The 21623-nt window shown below is 39.1% G+C and overlaps 1 protein-coding gene across 8 annotated transcripts in view; it reads left to right on the top strand.

Annotated features, from left to right (window-relative positions):
* Positions 1 to 21623, top strand: part of ASH1L (ASH1 like histone lysine methyltransferase) — a 173686-nt gene that overhangs the window by 115877 nt on the left and 36186 nt on the right. For 5 of the 8 annotated variants that reach the window (XM_072733562.1, XM_072733563.1, XM_025997262.2 and 2 more), the window contains one exon: positions 14161 to 14265. The exons of the other annotated variants lie outside the window; for them this stretch is intronic. In XM_072733562.1, coding sequence (XP_072589663.1) covers positions 14161 to 14265 — 105 coding nt within the window. The remainder of the gene's footprint in view (positions 1 to 14160; positions 14266 to 21623) is intronic. 8 annotated transcript variants of the gene reach the window in all.

The raw sequence follows: 21623 nt of genomic DNA, 5'->3' as shown, positions 1-21623 counted from the left end.
CCAAGTGTAGTGGGTCTTTTTCCCTGTGAAGCAGGGAAGCAGGCTATTGGGGGATAGACTTTTTTTCCTGGACAATGCAGTTTTGTTGATCAAATAATATTTTATGATTAGGCTAGGGTGGTAGGCCAATCAGTTCTGAACAGGTCATTTCCTGTATCACATAAACAAAGAACATGAACATGACTTTGAGTCAGCCAGTCCTAGGTTCATCTCTGTCTCTGCTGTATTAATTATATGAATAAAGTAGTTCTATAAATAAAATAATGAATCTTACCAGTGATGGAATCGGAATCAGTAAGTGGAAAATGATGTTTCTTTTTTAAACGTTTAAGGAAATCAGGTTTATCTCATTAGAGCAGTTTATTTCAAATAAAATTTTACTTCTCATGATAGTTATGAAAATGTATATTATGCCCTTGCATTTATAGTCTATTGATTTTTTTTTTAGATTTATTTATTTATTCATGAGAGAGAGAGAGGCAAAGACATAGGCAGAGGGAGAAGCAGGCTGCCCTCAGGGAGCCTGATGTGGGACTCCATCCCAGGACCCCGGAATCACCACCTGAACCAAAGGCAGATGCTCAACTACTGAGCCACCCAGGCACCCCAATAGTTTATTGATTTTTGATGAGAGTACCATGGCAGTTGAATGAGGAAAGTATGATATTTCAGTAAATGGCTCTATGATAACGATATATACACATAACAAAAGGTTGAATTTGGATGCTTGCCTCACACCATATGAAAAATTAACTCAGAATTGATAATCAACCTAAATATAACAACTAAAACTATAAAACTCTTGAAGAAAACATAAGAGGAAATCTTCATGGGATGTCCGGGTGACTCAGTGGTTGAGTGTCTGCCTTGGGCTTAGGGTGTGATCCCCAATCCAGAGATCGAGTCCCACATTGGGCTCCCTATGAGGAGCCTGTTTCTCCCTCTGTCTGGTCTCTGCCTCTGTCTCTCTGTGTCTCTCATGAATAAATAAAATCTTAAAAAAAAGAAAAAGAAAAAGAGGAAATCTTCATGACCTTGCATTGGGCAATAATTTCTTGGTTATAACACCAAAATCCTGTTCAACAAAAGAAAAAGATGCAAATTGAATTTGGCCAATATTTAAAACTTTTGTGCTTCAAAGAACACCATCAAGAAACTGAAAAAACAGTGCACAGAATGTATCAATTAAGAGACTTGTATCCAAAAACCCATACATATAAAGAACTATTGAGACTCAAATGAAAAAAGCAAACACACACAAAGACAACATAATTTTTTAAATGGGTAAATTATCTGAATAGACATTTCTCCAAAAGAGATATACATATGGCCAATAAGCATGTGAAAAGATGCTCAACATCATTAGTTATGAGGCAAATGGAAATGAAAACCATAATGAGGTACCACCTCACACCCACTAGAATGGCTTTAATTAAAGTACTGATGCACATGTGAAGAAACTGGAGCCCTCATACATTGTTGGTGGGAATGGGAATGGTATAACCCTCTCTGGAAAAACATTTTGGCAGTCCCTCAAAAAGTTAAACATGTAGTTGCCATCTGACCCAGCAGTCTTGCTACTAGGTATCTCCCCAATAGAATTGAAAACACATGTCCATACAAAAACTTATACAGAAATGTTCATAGCAGCAATATTTATAACAGCCAAAAGATGGAAGTAACGCGAGTTTCCCACAGTGGATAAGTGGATTAACAAAATGTGCATACAGTGGAATGTTCTTTGGCAATAACAAGAAATGAGGTTGAAACATGTAACGAGGGATGAAAGAGGCCAGTCACAAAACGCATATTTGCTTTATGATTCCATTTTTTTAAAGATTTTATTTATCTATTAGAGGGAGAGCATGCACATATAAGGCGGTGGGGGTGGGTGGCAAAAGAGGAAGCAGACTCCCTACTGAGCAGGTAGCCCAACGAGGGGCTTGATCTCAGGACTCTGAGATCATGACCTGAGCCGAAGTCAGATAACCTAACCAATTGAGCTACTCAGGTGCGTCTATGATTCCATTTATATCAAATGTCCAGAATAGGCAAATATATAAAAGCACAAAGTAGATTAGTGATTTATAAGATCTAAGGGTAGGGAGGAATGGGAAGTAACTGCTAATGGGTACAGAGTTTCTTTTGGGGGTGACAAAAATGTCCTGAAATGAAGTTTGTTGTGTTAGAGGTCTCCACGGAAACAACCAAGATATATGTAGAGTGATTTTTTTTTTTTAAGATTTTATTTATTTATTCATGAGAGACACAGAGAGAGAGGCAGAGACATACTCAGGGGGAGAAGCAGGCCCCATGCAGGGAGCCTGATGTGGGACTCAATCCTGGGAACCACAGGATCACGCATTCACTCAACCCCTAAGCCACCCAGGTGTTCCAGTTTTTTTTGTTTTTTAAGTGAGCTCCACACCCGGTGTAGGGCTTAAACTCAAAACCCTGAGATCAAGAGTCACATGCTTTATCGACTGAGCCAGCCAGGTGCATTTTTAAAAAATTAGATCCCTATCTTTCGGGGATCCCTGGGTGGCGCAGCGGTTTGGCGCCTGCCTTTGGCCCAGGGCGCGATCCTGGAGACCCGGGATCGAATCCCACGTCAGGCTCCCGGTGCATGGAGCCTGCTTCTCCCTCTGCCTGTGTCTCTGCCTCTCTCTCTCTCTCTCTCTCTCTGTGACTATCATAAATAAATAAAAATTAAAAAAAAAAAAAAGATCCCTATCTTTCTCATTCTAATAGGTTTTTTTAAATAGATTTTATTTGTGACATTTTATTTGTTATTTTTTAAGTAAGCTCTATGCCCAGCATGAGGCTTGAACTCAAGACCCTGAGATCGAGAGTTACATGCTGTACTGACCGAGCCAGCCAGGCACTCCTGTAGAGATTATTTTAAGGTCTCGGCTTACACCGTTGCAGCGACTGGCAAGTCCAGTATTTGCAGGGCAGGCCAGCAGAATGGAGACCCAAGGGAGGGTTGTTTTCACAGCTCAAGGAGTCTGAGGGCAATCTACTGAGAATGCCCTGTGTGGAGGTCAGTCTCTTTTCTTACTAAGGCTTTCAACAACAGTTTGGCTGAATCCTAACCACATTATGGAGGGTAATCAGCTTGACTCAACCTAGTGATTTAAATGTTAATTTCATCTAACAATTACCTTCACAGACACATCTAGAATAATGTTTGACCAACTATCTAAATTCTTTTTTTTTTTTAATTTTTATTTATTTATGATAGTCACAGAGAGAGAGAGGCAGAGACACAGGCAGAAGGAGAAGCAGGCTCCATGCACCGGGAGCCTGATGTGGGACTCGATCCCGGGTCTCCAGGATCGCGCCCTGGGCCAAAGGCAGGCGCCAAACCACTGCGCCACCCAGGGATCCCTTTTTTTTTTAATTCTTTTTTTTTTTTTTTTAATTTTATTTATTTATGATGGTCACAGAGAGAGAGAGGCAGAGACACAGGCAGAAGGAGAAGCAGGCTCCATGCACCGGCAGCCCGATGTGGGGACTCGATCCCGGGTCTCCAGGATTGCGTTGACCAACTATCTAGATGTCTACTGTAACCTAGCCAAATTGACACATAAAATTAACCGTCACCAAAACTCCATGTACTAAAACCTCTGCATAGTACACTTAAAAAGAATGAATTCTTAAAGAAAAAAAAAGAATGAATTCTATGAAATGTGAATTATGCTTTAGTAAAGCTGTTATTTTGAAAGTGTAGTTATGTTGTTTTGATCAGGCATATATTAATCAAAATTATAGTGATTACACAATGCAAAAGAAAAATTTTAATACTTTGAGTCTTATGGTCACAGGTACTTTTATTGTTATTTTTATTTAAATTTAGTTAACAAAAAATGCATTATTAGTTTCAGAGGTAGAGGTCAGTGATGCATCAATCTTATATAACACCCAGTGGTCATTACATGACATGCCCTCCTTAATGTCCATCACCCAGTTACCCTGTCCCTCACAGGTACTATTAAATGTGAATTGAAACACTTTTTTTGGAGTAAAAGGATAGGTTCAATAAAAGAACTTTTAAGCATGAAAAGATATATAATAATAAGACAAAATCAAAAAAAAACAAAAACAAAAAAAACAAAAAAAAAATAAGACAAAATCCTCTGGAATAAGTGGAATAGAAATAATGTTCAAAGATAAATTATTTCAATTTCTAAATGTTAAAGAAGAGAATATTCCTTTTTAATGAATAACAATAAGTATTGAATCTTTTTAGTATGCACATTCATCATTTTAAAATGATAAAACCATATATAACATCATTTGCAGGGGAGGGGCATCTGGCTGGCTCAGTCTGTAAAGCATGGGACTCTTGATCTTGGGCTCATGAGTCAGTCCCTCTGTGGGGTATAGCGATTACTTGGAAATAAAATCTTTTAAAAAAATAATGAGGAGATTCATAGTTTTTCAAAATTCTTCTGGGGAGCAAAAAATGTGAGGACCTGGTCTTTCACATTTGTTTTGGGAATCAGGCCATGATTCAGATTCTACCTCCATCAGTTACTATCTGCCTGACTTTGGGCAAGCTGACATATCTCAAGGCTCCAGATTCTTTATTGTAAAATAGAAATTAATATGCATATTAAATAAAATAATGCATATAAGATACTTAGCACATTACCTAGGACATAGTAATCATTTAATAAAAGATAACTACTGAATCAGAGTTGGCTTTTTATGATAGATCACTAGTCAACAAAAATCTGTTACTTAGTACATAGCTATTACCTCTGGCAGTTATTATTAAATATATTATGATGCCCTTTTTTGCTGAGCTCACAAAATAATTCAGAATTCTTTCAAACACAGCTCTTCTTTGTTGCCACTGCCAGTCATTGAGACTTAATGCCAAATCTTGACTCCTTTCCCTGATACAGTGGAGAAAACATAGGCTTTATGTACAAAATGGATTAAAATAGCAGACCTAGGACTTCCATTCTGAAAAAAGTCTGCTTCCAAGTTTGGGAATTGGCTGGCATCTGGTGATTTGAATGGCAAACATTTTCCTCTATTAATATAAAACTTTCCTGAATAGGAAAGTATCTTACTGTCCCTGCTGTGTATAAACTGTGTATTCAGTTTAAACTGCTTTCCTCTGGGGAATCTCTGGGTGGCTCAGCCCAGGGCATGATCCTGGAGTCCTGGGATCGAGTCCCACATCAGGTTCCCTGCAGGGAGCCTGCCTTCTCCCTCTGCCTGTGTCTCTGCCTTTCTCTCTCTCTCTTTCTCTGTCTCTCATAAATAAATAAATAAAATCTTTTTTTAAAAATAAAAAACTGCTTTCATTTGAAGAGTCTAGAATTTGGTACATTTTAGAGAGTACCTTTATGATCAGCCACCAATCAAAACCTTGGTCACTGAGTTTGTAATGAGCATCCTTGATAGACATTTCACATGTGTTGTCCCAGTATGTTGCCAAAGATTACATCCTGTGTGGTTCCATTGGGAGGATGTGTATAACCTTGTACCTCATTTCCTCCATGTTTTGCCCGATTCATGTTTCCCCTTTACCGATTTTGCTTTTGTATCCTTTGGCCGTAATGAAATCTAGCTGTGAGTATGACCACATACCAAGTCCTGTAGTCAGCCAAACCTGAAGATGTCCTTGGGGCTAGACACACCCCAGAATCAAATGCAGATAGGCTCCTCTTCCCATCCCACATTCTTGTAGCCAAATGACTGTGAACAGCTTTTTTATCTACTCTGCATCTCAGCATCTTCATGTATGTATTGCAGTGACTTCCAACCTGAGGTGTGATAATTAAGTGATATTTATTTTACACTTGACATAGAGTAAATACCCCTTCCCCTTCATCTCCTGTAACAGTACTCAATGACAGTGAGAAGAGCGAAGCCAAAGCCATCCCACTCATTCCTAGAACACAGATATCTATAGAAAGCAGGAATTAATAAAGAACAGAAGTCAGGGCAGCCCCGGTGGCGCAGCGGTTTGGCGCCGCCTGCAGCCCAGGGTGTGATCCTAGGGACCCGGGATCAAGTCCCACGTCGGGCTCCTTGCATGGAGCCTGCTTCTCCCTCTGCCTGTGTCTCTGCCTCTCTCTCTCTCTCTCTCTCTCTCTCTCTCTTATGAATAAATAAATAAAATATTTTTAAAAAAGAATAGAAGTCAGTAAAATATTAAAAGACAATAAGGAAACATGTTTGAAAAGAGCAACAAAATTGATAACTTCTAGATACAATGAACAAGAGAAAATAAGAGATCACACAAATTACCGGTCTGTCCTGTTTAGGTCCTGTAGTCGTTAAGAAGCCAATAAGGAAATGTTATGAATAACTTTATGCCAATTCATTTAGCAATATATATGAAATGGATAAATTCCTTTAAAAATACGAATTAATGAAACTAATGCAAAAAGAAAGAATATCTGAATAGCCTGTTGTTTAGTTTAGTTCTTTATCTATCAAATCATTCAGACAAAAAAAATGTCACAACTAAATGGCTATTTCCTCATTGAAAACAAAATAATGCCAGTTTCACACAAACACTTTCAGAAAACAGAGGAGAACACTACCAAGCTCATTTTATGAGGCTAGTGTAACCCTGGCTAGTGTAATCTGACAAAGACTTGATGCGGAAAAACATCTATAGAACAAAGTTGAGTTTAAACATATAGACAGAAACTCTTAGAAGTAGAAGGGCATTTCCCCAGCCTTATAAAAGGCATCTATAGTTAACATTATACTTAATGGTGAAATATGCAGTGTTTCCTCCTAAAATTGGGAAAAAGCTAAAAATGTCCACCCTCACTACTTACTTCTGTTTAGCATTATTCTGAATGTTCTAGCCAGTGCATTAAGGAAGGAAGATGAATAAAAGTCATAAAGATCAGGAAGAAAGAAGTAAAACCGTTCCTGCTTATAGATTACAGATTACAGGATCATAAAATCCAGAGAGATACCCCAAAATCTACTACAACTTTTTAGCACAGTTACTGGAAATAAAATCGGTATATAAGAATCAATTGTATTCTTATAAAACTGAACCTGCTCTTACCACACCACACAACAGTGGCACTTACTGGCGTTTACCCAAAGAAATTGGAAACTAATGTCTATGCAATAACCTGCACACAGATGTTTTACAGCCACTTTTTTCATAACTCCCGAAACTTGGAAGCGACCAAAATGTTTTTTGGTAGGTGAATGGATAAACTGGTACAGCCAGACATAGAATATTATTCAGCACTGAAAGGAAGTGGGCTGTCAAGCCCTAAAAAGACATTGAGGAACTTTAAAATCATTGTACTGGGATCCCTGGGTGGCGCAGCGGTTTAGCGCCTGCCTTTGGCCCAGGGCGCAATCCTGGAGACCCGGGATCGAGTCCCGCGTCGGGCTCCCGGTGCATGGAGCCTGCTTCTCCCTCTGCCTGTGTCTCTGCCTCTCTCTCTCTCTCACTGTGTGCCTATCATAAATAAATAAAAATTTTTAAAAAATTATAAAAAATAAAATAAAATCATTGTACTAAGTCAATGAAGCCAGCCTGAAAAGGCCTACATACACACTGTATGATTCTAACTATATAACATTCTGGAAAAGGCAAAACTGTGGAGACATTATTAATACCAGCGGTTGAGAGAACAAGAGGAATGAGTCAGCAGAGCACAGAAATTTTTAGGCCAGTGAAACTATTGGGTATGATAGAATAATAGTTAGATATATATTGTTAATACATTTCTCCAAAGCTATAGCATATACAACACCAAGAGCAAACCCTAATGTAAATCATGGACTCCAGTGATAATGATGTTTCAGTATAGGTACACCAGTTTTTTTGTTGTTTTTTGGGGGGTTTTTTGGTGTTTTTTAAGATTTTATTTATTCATTCATGAGAAACAGAGGCAAAGACACAGGCAGAGGGAGGAGGCTCCATCCAGGGAGCCTGATGTGGGACTAGATCCTGGGACCCCAGGATCACGCCCTGGCCGAAGACAGATGCTCAGCTGCGGAGCTACCAGGCATCCCAGTACACCAATTGTTAATCAGTGTACCACTCTGGTCAGGAATGTTGGCAATGGGATAGGCTGTGCTTGTTTAGGGGCATTACGTGTATTAGAAATCTCGGTACTGTTTTGAACCTAAAACTGCTCTAAAAAAATAAAGTCTATATTTTTAAAAAGCATTTATATTAGGATAATAAAACTAATTAGAAATAAATATATCAAGAAAAAGAAATAAATATACCCAAAAATAGGTAAGAACTTTATAATGAAAATTAAAACATTTATCAGAGAAATTAAAGAAGACTTAAGTAAATGGAGAAATATGCCACATTTAGAGATGGCGAGCCTCAGTTGTTATATTCTGTGCAATGTAGATTATGTTACCAGAAGGCTTTTCTGTAAAAATTGATAAGCTGATTTTCTAAGAATTGATCTGGAGATGCAAAGAACCTGGAATATTCAAAGTGATCTTTTAAAAAACTGTTTTGTTTTGTTTTGTTTTGTTTCCAAAACTTATATTATCTGACTCCCAGAGTTACTATAACACAGTTTAAATTGGCTTTAGAGGAGTGTCTGGGTGGCTCAGTCACTTAAGCATCTGCCTTCAGCTCAGGTCATGATACCAGAGTCCTGGGATTAAGCCCTGCATCAGGCTCCCTGCTCAGTGAGGAGCCTGGTTCTCCCTCTTCCTGCCGCTCTCTCTGTCAAATAAATAAAATCTTTTTAAATAAATAATAAATAAATAGACTTTAGAGTGGTACCTGGCTGACTCAGTAGGTAGAGCACACCACTATTGATCTCAGGGTCAGGAGTTCAAGCCCTACTGTTGGGCATAAAACCTATTTAAAAAATAACAATAGGGATGCCTGGATGGCTCAGTGGTTGGGCGCCTGCCTTCGGCTCAGGTCATGATCCTGGGATCAGGGATTGATTTCCGCATCGGGCTCCCTGCAAGGAGCCTGCTTCTCCCTCTACCTGTGTCTCTGCCTCTCTCTCTCTCTCTATCTCTATCTCTGTCTCTCATGAATAAATAAATCTTTAAAAAAACATAAAATAACAATAACAATAATAATAAATTTTTTAAATAAAAAATAGGGGTGCCTGGGTGCCTCCATTGGCTTGGGCATCTGCCTCTTGTTTTCAGGTCAGGTCATGTTCTTAGGGCCATGAAATCAAGCCCCACGTAGGGCTCTGCGCTGAGTGTGGAGTCTACTTTGGATTCTCTCGCTCTCTCCCTCTGCCCTTCCATCACTGTTCATGTGCTCTCTATTAAAAAAAATAAATAATATAATAAATTGCCATTAAAATAGATCTGTAGGAGATGTCCCCGTAGCTCAGTCCAGTTAGGCATCTTCTTTCCACTCAGGTCATGATCCCAGGGGTCCTGGGATGGAGCCCCCCATTGGGGAGCCTGCTTCTGCCTCTCCCTCTGCCCACCGCCCCCCCATGCTCTCTCTTGCTATCTCTTTCTATCAAATAAAGTATTTATAAAAATAGATCTGTGGAACAAAATAGATAGCTCAGAAATAGATCCACACTTTTGTGGTCCTTTGATTTGTACATAGGCACTAAAGCAATCTGACAGGAGAAGTAACATCCTGCAACAAGTGGTGCAGAAACAATTAAATGTTCTAAGGAAAAAAACTAATCTTTAACAGCAACTTCATAGCATATACAAACTGAATTTGGCACAGATTGTAAACTGAAACTTAAGAGATAAAATTATAAAGCCCTTAGAAGAAAGCATAAGATAATATCTTCATGACCTGCATGTAGTTAAAGGTCTCTTAGATAGGACACAGAAAGCAATAACTATAAAAGAAAGCACTGATAGAGTATACCTTAACAAAATGTAAACGTATTCACCAAAGACACCATTATAAAAACAGACAAAGCACAAACTGGGAGAAAATATTCATGAATGATATATATCCTGAATACATGAAGAACTCTTCTACAATGAATTTTTTTAAAAAGTCAACCCAATTTTATTTTTCTTCATTTTATTAAAAACACAACCCAGGGGGACGCCTGGGTGGCTCAGCGGTTGAGCGTCTGCCTTCGTTCCAGGGCATGATCCCTACATCCCAGGATCGAGTCCCACATCGGACTCCTTGCATGGACCCTGCTTATCCTTCTGCCTGCGTCTCTGCCTCTCTCTGTGTGTCTCTCATGAATAAATAAAATCTTTAAAATAAAATAAAAACACAACCCAGGGACACCCGGATGGCTCAGCAGTTGAGCATCTACCTTCAGCTCAGGACATGATCCTTGAGTCACAAGATCGAGTCCCACATCGGGCTCTTTGCATGGAGCCTGCTTCTCCTCTTTCTGCCTGTATCTCTCCCTCTCTGTGTGTGTCTCTCATGAATAAATAAATAAATAAAATCTTTAAAAAATATATATTTTTAAAAAATAAAAACACAACCCAATTTTAAAGTGAAGATTTGAACACAGTTTACCAAAGAAATATACATATGGCCAATAAACATATGAAAACTATGTAGCAAATCGTAACTCATCAAATAAATGCAAATTAAAGCCACAGTGAGTTGGCATGACCAAAATGTTTATAAACAGTTGTGGGAGAGTAAAATAGCACAACTTTTATAAAAAAAAGCTCTAGCAGGGGTGCCTGGGTGGCTCAGTCATTTAAGCATCTGCCTTCAACTCAGGTCATAATCTTGAGGTCCTGGGATCTAGCCCCAAGTCAGGTTCCCTACTAATTGAGGAGTCTGTTTCTCCCTCTCCCTGACACTCTCCCTGTCTGTTTTCTCTCTCTTTCTCTCTCTCAAATAAAAAAATCTTTAAAAAAGGATAAGTTCTGGCAGCTTTTGTAAAAATAAACATAAACCTACCAGAGAGAAATCAATATATGTATGTGTAAGAATATTCATAGTACCTTTGTTCGTATAATGGCTGTAAACTAGAGATCGTCCAATTGCCCATCAGTACAACGGATACATAAACTGGTGTGTTCAGTTAAAAGGGAAAAAAAAATTATGTTTGACATGCTTGTACCTCATAGAAAATGAAGTAGACATACCTTTCCCTGTTCCAATAAGTATGAGTAAAAATATAAAAAGGTCTTCAGTGTTCTATCATATATATATATCATACATAAAAAAAAGACTTTAAAAAGTGGAGAGGGGGATCCCTGGGTGGCGCAGTGGTTTGGCACCTGCCTTTGGCTCAGGGCACGATCCTGGAGACCCGGGATCGAATCCCACGTCGGGCTCCCGGTGCATGGAGCCTGCTTCTCCCTCTGCCTGTGTCTCTGCCTCTCTCTTTCTCTGTGTGTGACTATCATAAATAAATAAAGAAAAAAAATATTTAAAAAATAATAAAAATAAAAATAAAAATAAAAAGTGGAGAGAAGAAAGCAGACCAGCTAGGGACCTCACCACTAGGAACTTCATGGTGATGAGTTCCCCGAGTTGTCTTCTTACCTCATGCATCCCAGACCAGAAACTGAGAAAGCTAGCAGCCTGGAAATTTCATTGGGCATAGATAAAACAAGCAAAGAAAAGCTTGCTTTCTATAGCCAAAAGCAAGGGAAAGAGTCAACCTAGCAAGACAGAAAACTTTTAGATAATATCCTCCATACTCTACTGAGACACTGCAGAAAAAACTGACTCTACCCATGCTCATACCAGCAGGTGCCAAATGGGGAGCCTCAGCTTCCATCTCCAGTGGGCAGTCATAAGGTGTCCCACCCTGGCCCCCACCCTATGTGATATCAGAGGAAAGCTAATAGGAGTCAGGACTTTACCATAATCCAGTAGTGACATGGCCACTCCCATCATAGTGTTGAAATGACCCCATGGGAAGCTGGAACTCCCACCAACCCCCTAGAGTAACAACTCACCAACACTTGGATTTCGATGGAGACTGAGTGGGGAACTCTCAACTGGTATTGACTGGACATCTCATTCCCTTCCCTTGCTGGAGCAGTTTTGAAAAAGGCCAGCCAAAATAGATTTATGTAAAATCTAGAACCTGGTAACATAATACAGAAAGGTCTAGGTTTTTTGTTTTGTTATAAGATTGTATTTATTTATTTAGGAGAGACACAGAGAGAGAGAGAGAGGCAGAGACACAGGCAGAGGGAGAAGCAGGCTCCATGCAAGAAGCCTTATGTGAGACTCCATCCCAGGACTCCAGGACCACGCCCTGGGCCAAAGGTGGGCACTAAACCACTAAGCCACCCAGGCATCCCTGAAATGTCTAGCTTTGAACTGAAAGTCATATGTCCGATTAAGAACCAGGGAGATCTTTTTTTTTTTTTTTTTCTAAGATTTTATTTATTTATTCGGGAGAAACACAGGCAGAGGGAGAAGCAGGCTCCATGCAGGGAGCCTGATGCAGAACTCAGTCCCAGGACTCCAGGATCATGTACTGAGCTGAAAGCAGGCACTTAACCGCTGAGCCACCCAGGCATTCCAAGAACCAGGGAGATCTTAAACTGAATTTTAAAAGACAGTCAATATATGTCATCACCAAGATGTTAGAATTACCTGACAAAGATTTTAAAGCAGTTAGATTTTTTAAAAAACCACCCACACACCTTCAACAAGCAGTTGTGAATTTGCTCAAAACATGAAAACAATAGAAAGCCTCAGCAAGGAAATAGAAATACCCAAGTAGGGCTTTTAGAATTGAAAGATGCAGTAGCTGTGGTAAAGGCTTAGGGATGTGCTCAGCAGCAGGATGAGGGAGGCAGGAAGGAGTCAGTCCCATCTGAGCAAAAGTAAAAGTCAACCTAACAGATGCTGTGGGATCATGACAAAGAGAGGACTTTGGGGATGCCTGTGTGGCTCAGTGGTTGAGCACCTGCTTTTGGCCAAGGGCAAGATCCGAGGGTCCCAGGATCGAGTCCCACATTGGGCCCCCTGCAAGGAGCCTGCTTCTCCCTCTGCCTCTATCTCTGCCTCTCTCTCTCTGTCTCTCTCATGAATAAATAAATAAAGTCTTTTTAAAAGTGGGGGGGGGGGTGAACTTTGTATCCTTGGTGTGCTCAAAGAAGGAGAGAGATACAGATGACAAGCTCATTTGGTAAATTATGGCTGAAAACTTCACAGATTTGGCAGGAGACATGAAGCTACTGATGGAAGTTGATGCTCAAACCCAACAGGACCCTCTTGAAGTGACCTCTGTGTAGGCATATCCTAGTCCAACTTCAGCACAGTGAAAACACAGCAGTTGTAAACTGGGAGAGAAATGAGTCCTTGCCCATAGCGATAAGACAGTTCAGACAATAGTTGGATTGCTCGTCTGAATCCAGGGAAATGGCACATTTCTCAAAGGCTGAAAGGAAAAGTGTCTAACCAGAATTCTAAACCCAGTGAAAGTATCCTTCAGGAATTAAGTGGGAGTCAAAGCCTTCCTATATGAAGGATAATACCTAAAAGAGTGTGTTGCTAGCAGACCTACCCTGTGGGTAAAAGAAGGTCTCTGAACAGAAAAGAAATAAAGAAGGGACCTTGGAACATCAGGAAGGCAGAAAGAACAGTAAGTACATTTATGGGCGTGTACAGCAGGCTCTCCTCCTTTTGAGTCTTTTAAGTAAGTAACTTTTTAATAAATGAAGCAAAAAGTTTTAACACTGATGTATTTTTAAACAATTATTGAGACATAATCCTGTATCCTACAATTCACCCATTTAAAGTATACAGTGGTTTTTGGTACATTGTGTTATTAATGTTTTTAATTTGTAGTAAAATATATGTAACTTAGAATTTGTATTTTTCATTTCCATTTCTCAGTGTAAGGTTCAACAGCCCTAAGTACATTCACATTATTGTGCAACTATAACACCATCCCTCTTCAGAACTTTTTTATCATCCCAACTAAAATTTTGTGCCCATTAAATCATAATTGCCCATTCCCCAGCCCCCAGTAGCCACTGTTCTTCTTTTTATCCCTATGAATTTGACTGTCTTATCATATAGTGGAATCTTACAACATTTGTCCCTTTGGTTCTATCATATTTCACTCAGCATAATTTCCTTAAGGTTCTTCTTCTGTATTATAGCATATGTGAGAATTTCAACCCTTTTAATGCTGGATAATATTCCTTTGAATACACACACACACATACTCCATATTTTGTTTATCCATTCATCCGCCGATGGACATTTCTGTTGTTTCCTCCTTTTTGCAGTTGTGAATAATGCTGCTATGAACATTGGTTTACAATTCTCTGTTGAGGACCCTGCTTTCAATTCTTTTGTCTATATACCCAGAAGTGGGATTGCTGGCTCATATGGTGAGTCTACAGTTAATTTTTGCAAACTGCTGAATATTTTCCACAGTGGCTGCACCACTTTTATATCCCCACCAGCAATTCTTGAGAGTTCAGTTTCTCCACATCCTCAATAATACTTGTCGTTTTCTGTTATTTTTCATCATAGCCATCCTAATGGGTGCGCAGTGGTATCTCGTGTGGTTTTGATTTGTATTTCCCTAATAGTGCTGTCGAGCATTTGCTCATGTACTTTTGGCTATTTGTGTGTCTTCTTTAATGAAATGTGTATTCAAGTGCTGGTCTACTTTTGAATTGAGTCACTTGTTCCTTGATCTTGAGCTTTAGGAGTTCTATATATACTCTGGGTATTAATTATCAGATATATGATAAATAGAATATCTTTACAACATACATGGCCAAGGAAGACCACAAAATGTATAAACACCAGAAGAAAAAAAGATTGATAAATTTCATTACATGCACTATCAAATAAAAGATGTGAAATTGGGGTTAAATATGGTTGTCTATGATAGTTATGTTAAAATTACAGATTGTTAAGTAAGGTTTAGAATGAGGCAAATGGGGAACACCTGGTTGGTGCAGTCAGTATACACACAATTCTTGATCTTAGGGTCATGAGTTTGAGCCCCCTGTTGGATATAGGCCTTACTTAAATAATTAAAACTTAAAAAAAAGAGAGAGACAAAAGGCTTAGTTTGGTTGAGAAGATTCACTTTCTGGTGGGAGAAATGACACATGAGAATGTGAAAGCAGGAGGGAGCTGGTTGTGTTTAAGAAATTGTGCTGACAAAGCCATTATGGAAAACAGTAAGGAGAATCCTCGAAAAATTAAAAGTAATATGATCATATGATCCAGCAAATCCACTTCTGGGAATATATCCAAAGGAAATGAAAACATTAACTCAAAAAAATATGTGCACCCCCATGTTCATACCAGCATTATCTATAATAGGCAAGACATGGAAGCAACCTAAGTATCCATCAGGGGATGAATGGATAAAGAAGAGGCAGTATTTACATGCAGTAGAATACTACCTAGCCTTGTTAAAAAAAAAAGAGGGGAAAGAAAGAAAAGAGAGAATGAGAGAGAGTGCTGCCATTTGCGACATCGATGGACCTTGAGGACACTATGTTCAGTGAAGTAAGCCAGAAAAAAACAAACACTTTATAATCTCATTATATATGAAATCTAAAATACAAAAACTCAGAGCACGGCATCAGAGGCATGTGGCTGGCTCAGCCCCACATTGGGTGTAGAGATTACTTTAAAATATAATAATAATAAAGCAAAAATCTATTTTAGAAAGAGAGGTTGGTGGTGATCAGCTTTGTGGTTACCAGAAGTGAGCAGAGGAAAGGGGGTATCATGATAGGAAAAAGGTGGTCAAAAGTTGAAGCTCTTGTTACAAGATAAGTACATGTACTAAAGATATAAGCTACAACACAATGGCTGTACCTAACACTACTGTATGCTCTATGTGGAAGATGTTAAGAGGGCAAACCTAAGAGTTTCCATCACAATGAAAACACTTTTTTTTCTTTTTCTGTTTCCTCTTTTTATTGTATCTATAAGAGGTGGTGGATGCTAACTAAATTTACAGCAATAATCATTTCACAATACATGCAAGCTAATCCATTATGCTGTATGCATAAACAAACATAGTGATGTATGCAATTATATCTCAATAAAACTGGGGGGAAATTAATTAGTATGCCAAGCAGAAAGAAAGAATAAAAGGAAGAAAAGAAGGAAAAATTGTGTTTAGGAAGAGTAGAGGTCAAGAAACAGTGGCGGGGGGGTGGGGGCGGCAGTAGGGATTAAGGGAGCATTTGTCTGGAAACAAAACAGCAGGGAAGATGATGATGCTGCTTCCTAGGGTTGAAAGAAACAGTGAGTTAGGTGCCTTGCTAGCTCAGTGTGAGGAACACGTGACTCTTAATCTCAGGGTTGTGAGTTGGAGCCCCATGTTGGGTGTAGATCTTAATAAAAATAAAATCTTTAATAAGTACATAAATTAAAGAGAACAATTGGGGCTGTATGTCAAAGCTTATGCCATGGAATACATGTTTGGATTCATTCATTCAGAAACTACTTGTTCAATACCTACTTTATGACCAGGCAGTTTTCTAGATGCTTGGGATACATCAGTAAGCAAAATAGGTGAAGATCCTTGCTTCCATGGGGCTGACAATTTTCCACTGGGGGAAAAGCCCACTTTCTGTATATTTCTGGGTCTCACCTATTTTTTCTCAGGCTGACAAAACCAAAACCTCAACTTTTACTTGTGTTTTGTTTAGTAAAATTTAAACAGTTTTATATAAGTATCTTTGATCATTATTTACAACCTCCTTAATGGCACACATTTCATGGATACAGTGCTCCTTTCAGTGAAATGCTACCACAATTTTTTTTTGGGGGGGGGGACAGAATAGCAGGACAGTTTACACAGAATAACAAAGACAAATAATTACTATGTTTGTAGAGTGGTATTCTAATCTGTAATCTGGTACTCAGATCATATATAAACAAGCTGAGCTTTATCTGAAGTCAGTCACTATATTCTTGTTTTTAAAAAAAAAAAAGCCCAAGTTATTGTCAGATTTTAAGATCTCTTCTGGAAAAAGAGATCGTTATTTTTCTCCTTTCTATTGAGTGCCTCCATCTCCTTTGAGTTCCTCATTTGCCTAGCTACCTAATTAACAGGGAAGCATGTTTGTGGAGATGTTCTACCTCCAAGTCCTCTATTCATTTCCTCTTCATGTTAGAATTGATTTTCATGATTTACCGTTTTTTAAATTTCAAGGTCAGCACAGGCTTTAGAGCTTCTGTAATGCCTGTCCTCTTTAAAATGACTTTGTTGCACAAATTCAGTTTTCTTTCAAAGGGAAGAGTAAAGGATTTTTTTTTCTCCTTCCCTAGAGATAAGTGGCAGTACTTGAGATCTCAGGACTTTAATACATAATAAGAAAAGTCCACAAAAGATGTGATTCCATCTGATTTTCACATGGTTGTAAAATAATATTCCCCCATTTTAAAAGAGGAATTAGCTAAAGAATTTTTTTTTTAATGAGATGCTCCTGAATAGATTCCCCTGAGGTATGCTCTCCAGCAGAATTTGATTAAGAAAATCTCTTGAGGGAGGTCCCACTTCCTAGAAATGAATCCAAACTGTCTCTGGTTTTAGAACTATTAAAGGAAAGGAAAGGAAAGAATGAGCCATCATTTCTTCCCCTGGCTCTTAGGATGTGAATTAGAGTACAGGGACACAAATAATGCTAGGAAAGGCACCCGAATCACTGTTAAACACCAACATTTCAACCACATGAACTTAAAAGTCACTTGGTTCATTCCACGATGCATCCCATCAAGCACGTGGAAAGTTGTTCCAAGGAGCTGTGCAAAAAGAAAGACATCTTCTGGGCAGAAGTGCAAAGGATAAGGAAAGGGCAGTTTACCTCATCTTCATTTGGGAGATTTGGAAAGGAGTCATTGGTGCTAACCAATTAAGACTGTTTCTAGAGAAAGTTTAAACTGCTATTAGGTTAGGTAATAAGGACTGGTTTGGTGATTTGGCTTAGCATGGGTGACTCCATTTGGAGTCTTCTCCCTTTTTAAATATGTCTATGGAGACTCATTGTTAGCAAAACTCAAGATGGTGGGGCAGCCCTGGTGGCCCAGTGGTTTGGCAGCACCTTCAGCCTGGGGTGTGATCCTGGAGACCTGGTATCGAGTCCCGCATCAGGCTCCCTACATGGAGCCTGCTTCTCCCTCTCTGTGTCTCTGCCTCTCTCTCTCTCTCTCTCTTTCACTCTCTCTCTCTCTCTCTCTCTCTCTGTGTGTGTGTGTGTCTCATGAATAAATAATTTAATTTAAAAAAACTCAAGATGGTGGACTATGGGAAAAACTATGTCTTTGAGGTTAGTTGAAGTAGATATGGATAATTTTTAGAAAATATTTTTTTTCTTTAAAGATATATGTATATATTTTAGAGAGAGAGAGCAGGGGAAGGGGCAGAGGGAGAGAATATCTAAGCAGACCCCAACGTGGGGCTCAATCTCATGACCCATGAGATCATGACCTGAGCAGAAACCAAGAGTTGGACACAAAACCGACTGAACCACCCAGGCGCCCCAAGAAAGTTGTGGGGTTTTTTTAAGATTTCATTTATTTATTTGAGAGAGAGCACCTGCACGTGCAAGTGGGGGAAGGGGCAGAGGCAGAGGGAGAAGCAGATTCTCCACTGAGCAGGGAGCTAATGTGGGGCTCAGTCCTAGAACCCCTGAGATGACTTGAACTGAAAGCAGACGCTTCACCAACTGAGCCACCCAAGCACACCATCAAGGAAGCATTCTTTTAAAAAATTCATAACTGGAAAAAATTCATAACTGGCTTCTCCACTATATTATACCTTATACAAAAACAGAACAGATATTGCTGGCAAAGAATGGTTAACCCTTTACATTAAGGGATTTGTCCTATCTTGTGAGGACCGATTTTGACTTTTAAAAAAATTATATTTGTGTTGTTATTAAGAAACAGTGAGTCCATACTTGGAAAGCAATTATTGTAAATAGAATGTGAATTAAAAGATAAAGCTCCTCTTCCCAGAGATAATAATAATTTAGCATATACCCTTTCAGACTTCTTCCTTTATATATATATATATATATGTCTTTCTTCCAACACTTTACTATAAAATTTTTCAGTAAACAAAAAATTGTGGGTCACCTGGGTGGCTCATCCAGTTCAGAGCAGATTCTTGATCTAAGCTCAGGTCTTTTTTTTTTTTTTTTTTTTTTAAGATTTTATTTATTTGCTCATGAGACACACAGAAGCAGAGAGAGAAGCAGACTCCCGGCAGGGAGGCCAGGCCAATGCAGGACTCGATATCCGGACCAGGATCACGCCCTGAGCTGAAGGCAGACGCTCAACCTCTGAGCCACCCAGGCATCCCTAAGCTTAGGTCTTGATCTCATTGTGAGTTCAAGCTCTGGGTTGAGAGCTTTAAATTTTTTTTTAATTTTAAAATAAGCAAAAAATTGAAAAAACTCTACAATGAACATGCAACATCACATTACCTACATTTTGTCATTAACATTTGACCTTAGTTTATCATGTATTTATCTATCCATGTGTTAATTCATCTTATTTTTGGGTGCACTCCAAAGTAAATTGCAGATAGGAATATACCTCCCCCTAAATATTGCAATGTACATATCAGAACCAAGATCTCAATATTTGTTTATAGATTTTTCTTTTGAGGTGCATTTACCATCAATAAATATGCATAAATCTTTTTTATTTGTTTTTAGATTTATCTATTTATTTTTAGAGAGAGCAGGGGCAGGGGCTGAGGGGGAAGGAGAAAGAATCTCCAGCAGACTTCCCACCAAGTGTGGAGTTGATTGCAGGGCTCAATTCCATGTCCCTGAGATCACAACCTAAGCTAAAACCAAGAATTGACTGCCCAACTGACTGAGCCACCCAGGTGCCCCAATATTATTATTATTTTTTAAGATTTATTTATCCATTTGAAAGAGAGATTGAGCACGAGCAAGAGGAGGGCTGGTGGGAGGAGGAGAGAATCTCAAGAAGGCTCCCTCTGGAGCATGGAGCCAATAAGGAACTTGACCTCACAATCCTGTGATCATGATTTGAGCCAAAATCAAGAGTCCATTGCTCAACCAACTGAGCCACGCAGTCTTTTTTCATATACTTGCATAACCCAGCCCCTCCTCAAGAACAGCGTCCCCAACCAGAAAGTGCCCCCATGCCCTTTCCAAGGCCATCCCCATGACCTTTAATGTTTTAAAGTATTTTTGTTTAAATAAGCCCATGTTGTATTTTCTTTTTGCAACTTGGAGAGTGTTTCCATTTGAGTAAATATAAACCTTATTTTATTTCATTAACTCCATATCTCATTATTTGAATATACCAAAGTTTGCTTACCTTTGATAAACTTTTCTGTTTCTACTTTTTCATTGCAGACTTTGTAGTTACACATTCAGCTTTGCTTCTCTATCAAGTAGACTCTAGTCTTCTACCAGCTGTTACCCCAAAATCTTGTTATATTACCTAACTCCACAACTTATTTCTTCCACAATATACCTATAATCCATGCTACCGTATCCTCAAATTTGTCAAATAAAAATTCATTACACATTATATGTTAACATAAATAGCTTTTTTTTTTTTTTTAAGAAATAACTTTTCCAAGGAAAAATTTCATGAGAAGGGCACCTGACTGGCTTAGTTGGCTGAGCCCTCGACTCAGGTCGTGGTCCCAGAGTCTTGGGATTGAGCCCCACATTGGGCTTTCTGCACCATGGGGAGCCATCTTCCCTCCCTCCCTCTGCCTGCCACTCCCCCTACTTGTATTCTCCCTCTCTCTCCCTCTCTCTCTCTCTCTCTTTTTTTTTTTTTTTTTGGTAAATATTTTGTTTTATTTACTCATGAGAGATACAGAGTGAGAGAGTGAGAGGCAGAGACAGAGACCCAGACAGAGGGAGAAGCAGGCTCCATGCAGGGAGCCTGATGTGGGACTCGATCCCGGGACTCCAGGATCACACTGTGGGCTGCAGGTGGCGCTAAACCGCTGCGCCACTGGGCTGCCCATCTCTCTCTCTCTCTCTCTCTCTCAAATAAATCTTTTTTTAAAAAAACATTTCATGAGAAAAGTGGATTTATTTTACATTTTTTACAAATCTCTTGGGTGTCTGGCTTACTAGAAGACAACTGGGGATCCCTGGGTGGCGCAGTGGTTTGGCGCCTGCCTTTGGCCCAGGGCGCGATCCTGGAGACCCGGGATCGAATCCCACGTCGGGCTCCCGGTGCATGGAGCCTGCTTCTCCCTCTGGCTATGTCTGCCTCTCTCTCTCTCCCTGTGTGACTATCATAAATAAAAATAAAAATTAAAAAATTAAAAAATTAAAAAAAAATAGAAGACAACTGGATTTTCTAATCTACTTTTTCATTCAATTCATTTTGATGTTACTTTGGTTTAAATACATAAAGAAATCTGTCCTCATACAGGTAATAAGTTATAAAAGATAGGAATGTTTTAATAATTTCAGATAATTCTTCTTTGACACACCACCAAAAACATAAATGTAATAGTTCCTTGAAGGTGAGTTGTATCGTAGATTATGAAATCAATTAACTTTTAGGGGAACCCTGGGTGGCTCAGCGGTTTAGAGTCTGCCTTTGGCCCAGGGCTCAATCCTGGGGTCCCGGGATTGAGTCCCACGTCGGGCTCCCAGCATAGAGCCTGCTTCTGTCTCTGCCTCTCTCTCTCTCTCTCTCTCTATCATAAATAAAAATAAATAAATCTTTTTTAAAAAAGAAATCAATTTTTATA

This window comes from Vulpes vulpes, chromosome 13 (assembly GCF_048418805.1).
Source record: "Vulpes vulpes isolate BD-2025 chromosome 13, VulVul3, whole genome shotgun sequence".
Classification (NCBI taxonomy): Eukaryota; Metazoa; Chordata; class Mammalia; order Carnivora; family Canidae; genus Vulpes; species Vulpes vulpes.
Note: the sequence above shows the minus strand (reverse complement) of the source record. Positions and strands in the feature narration are given on the sequence as shown.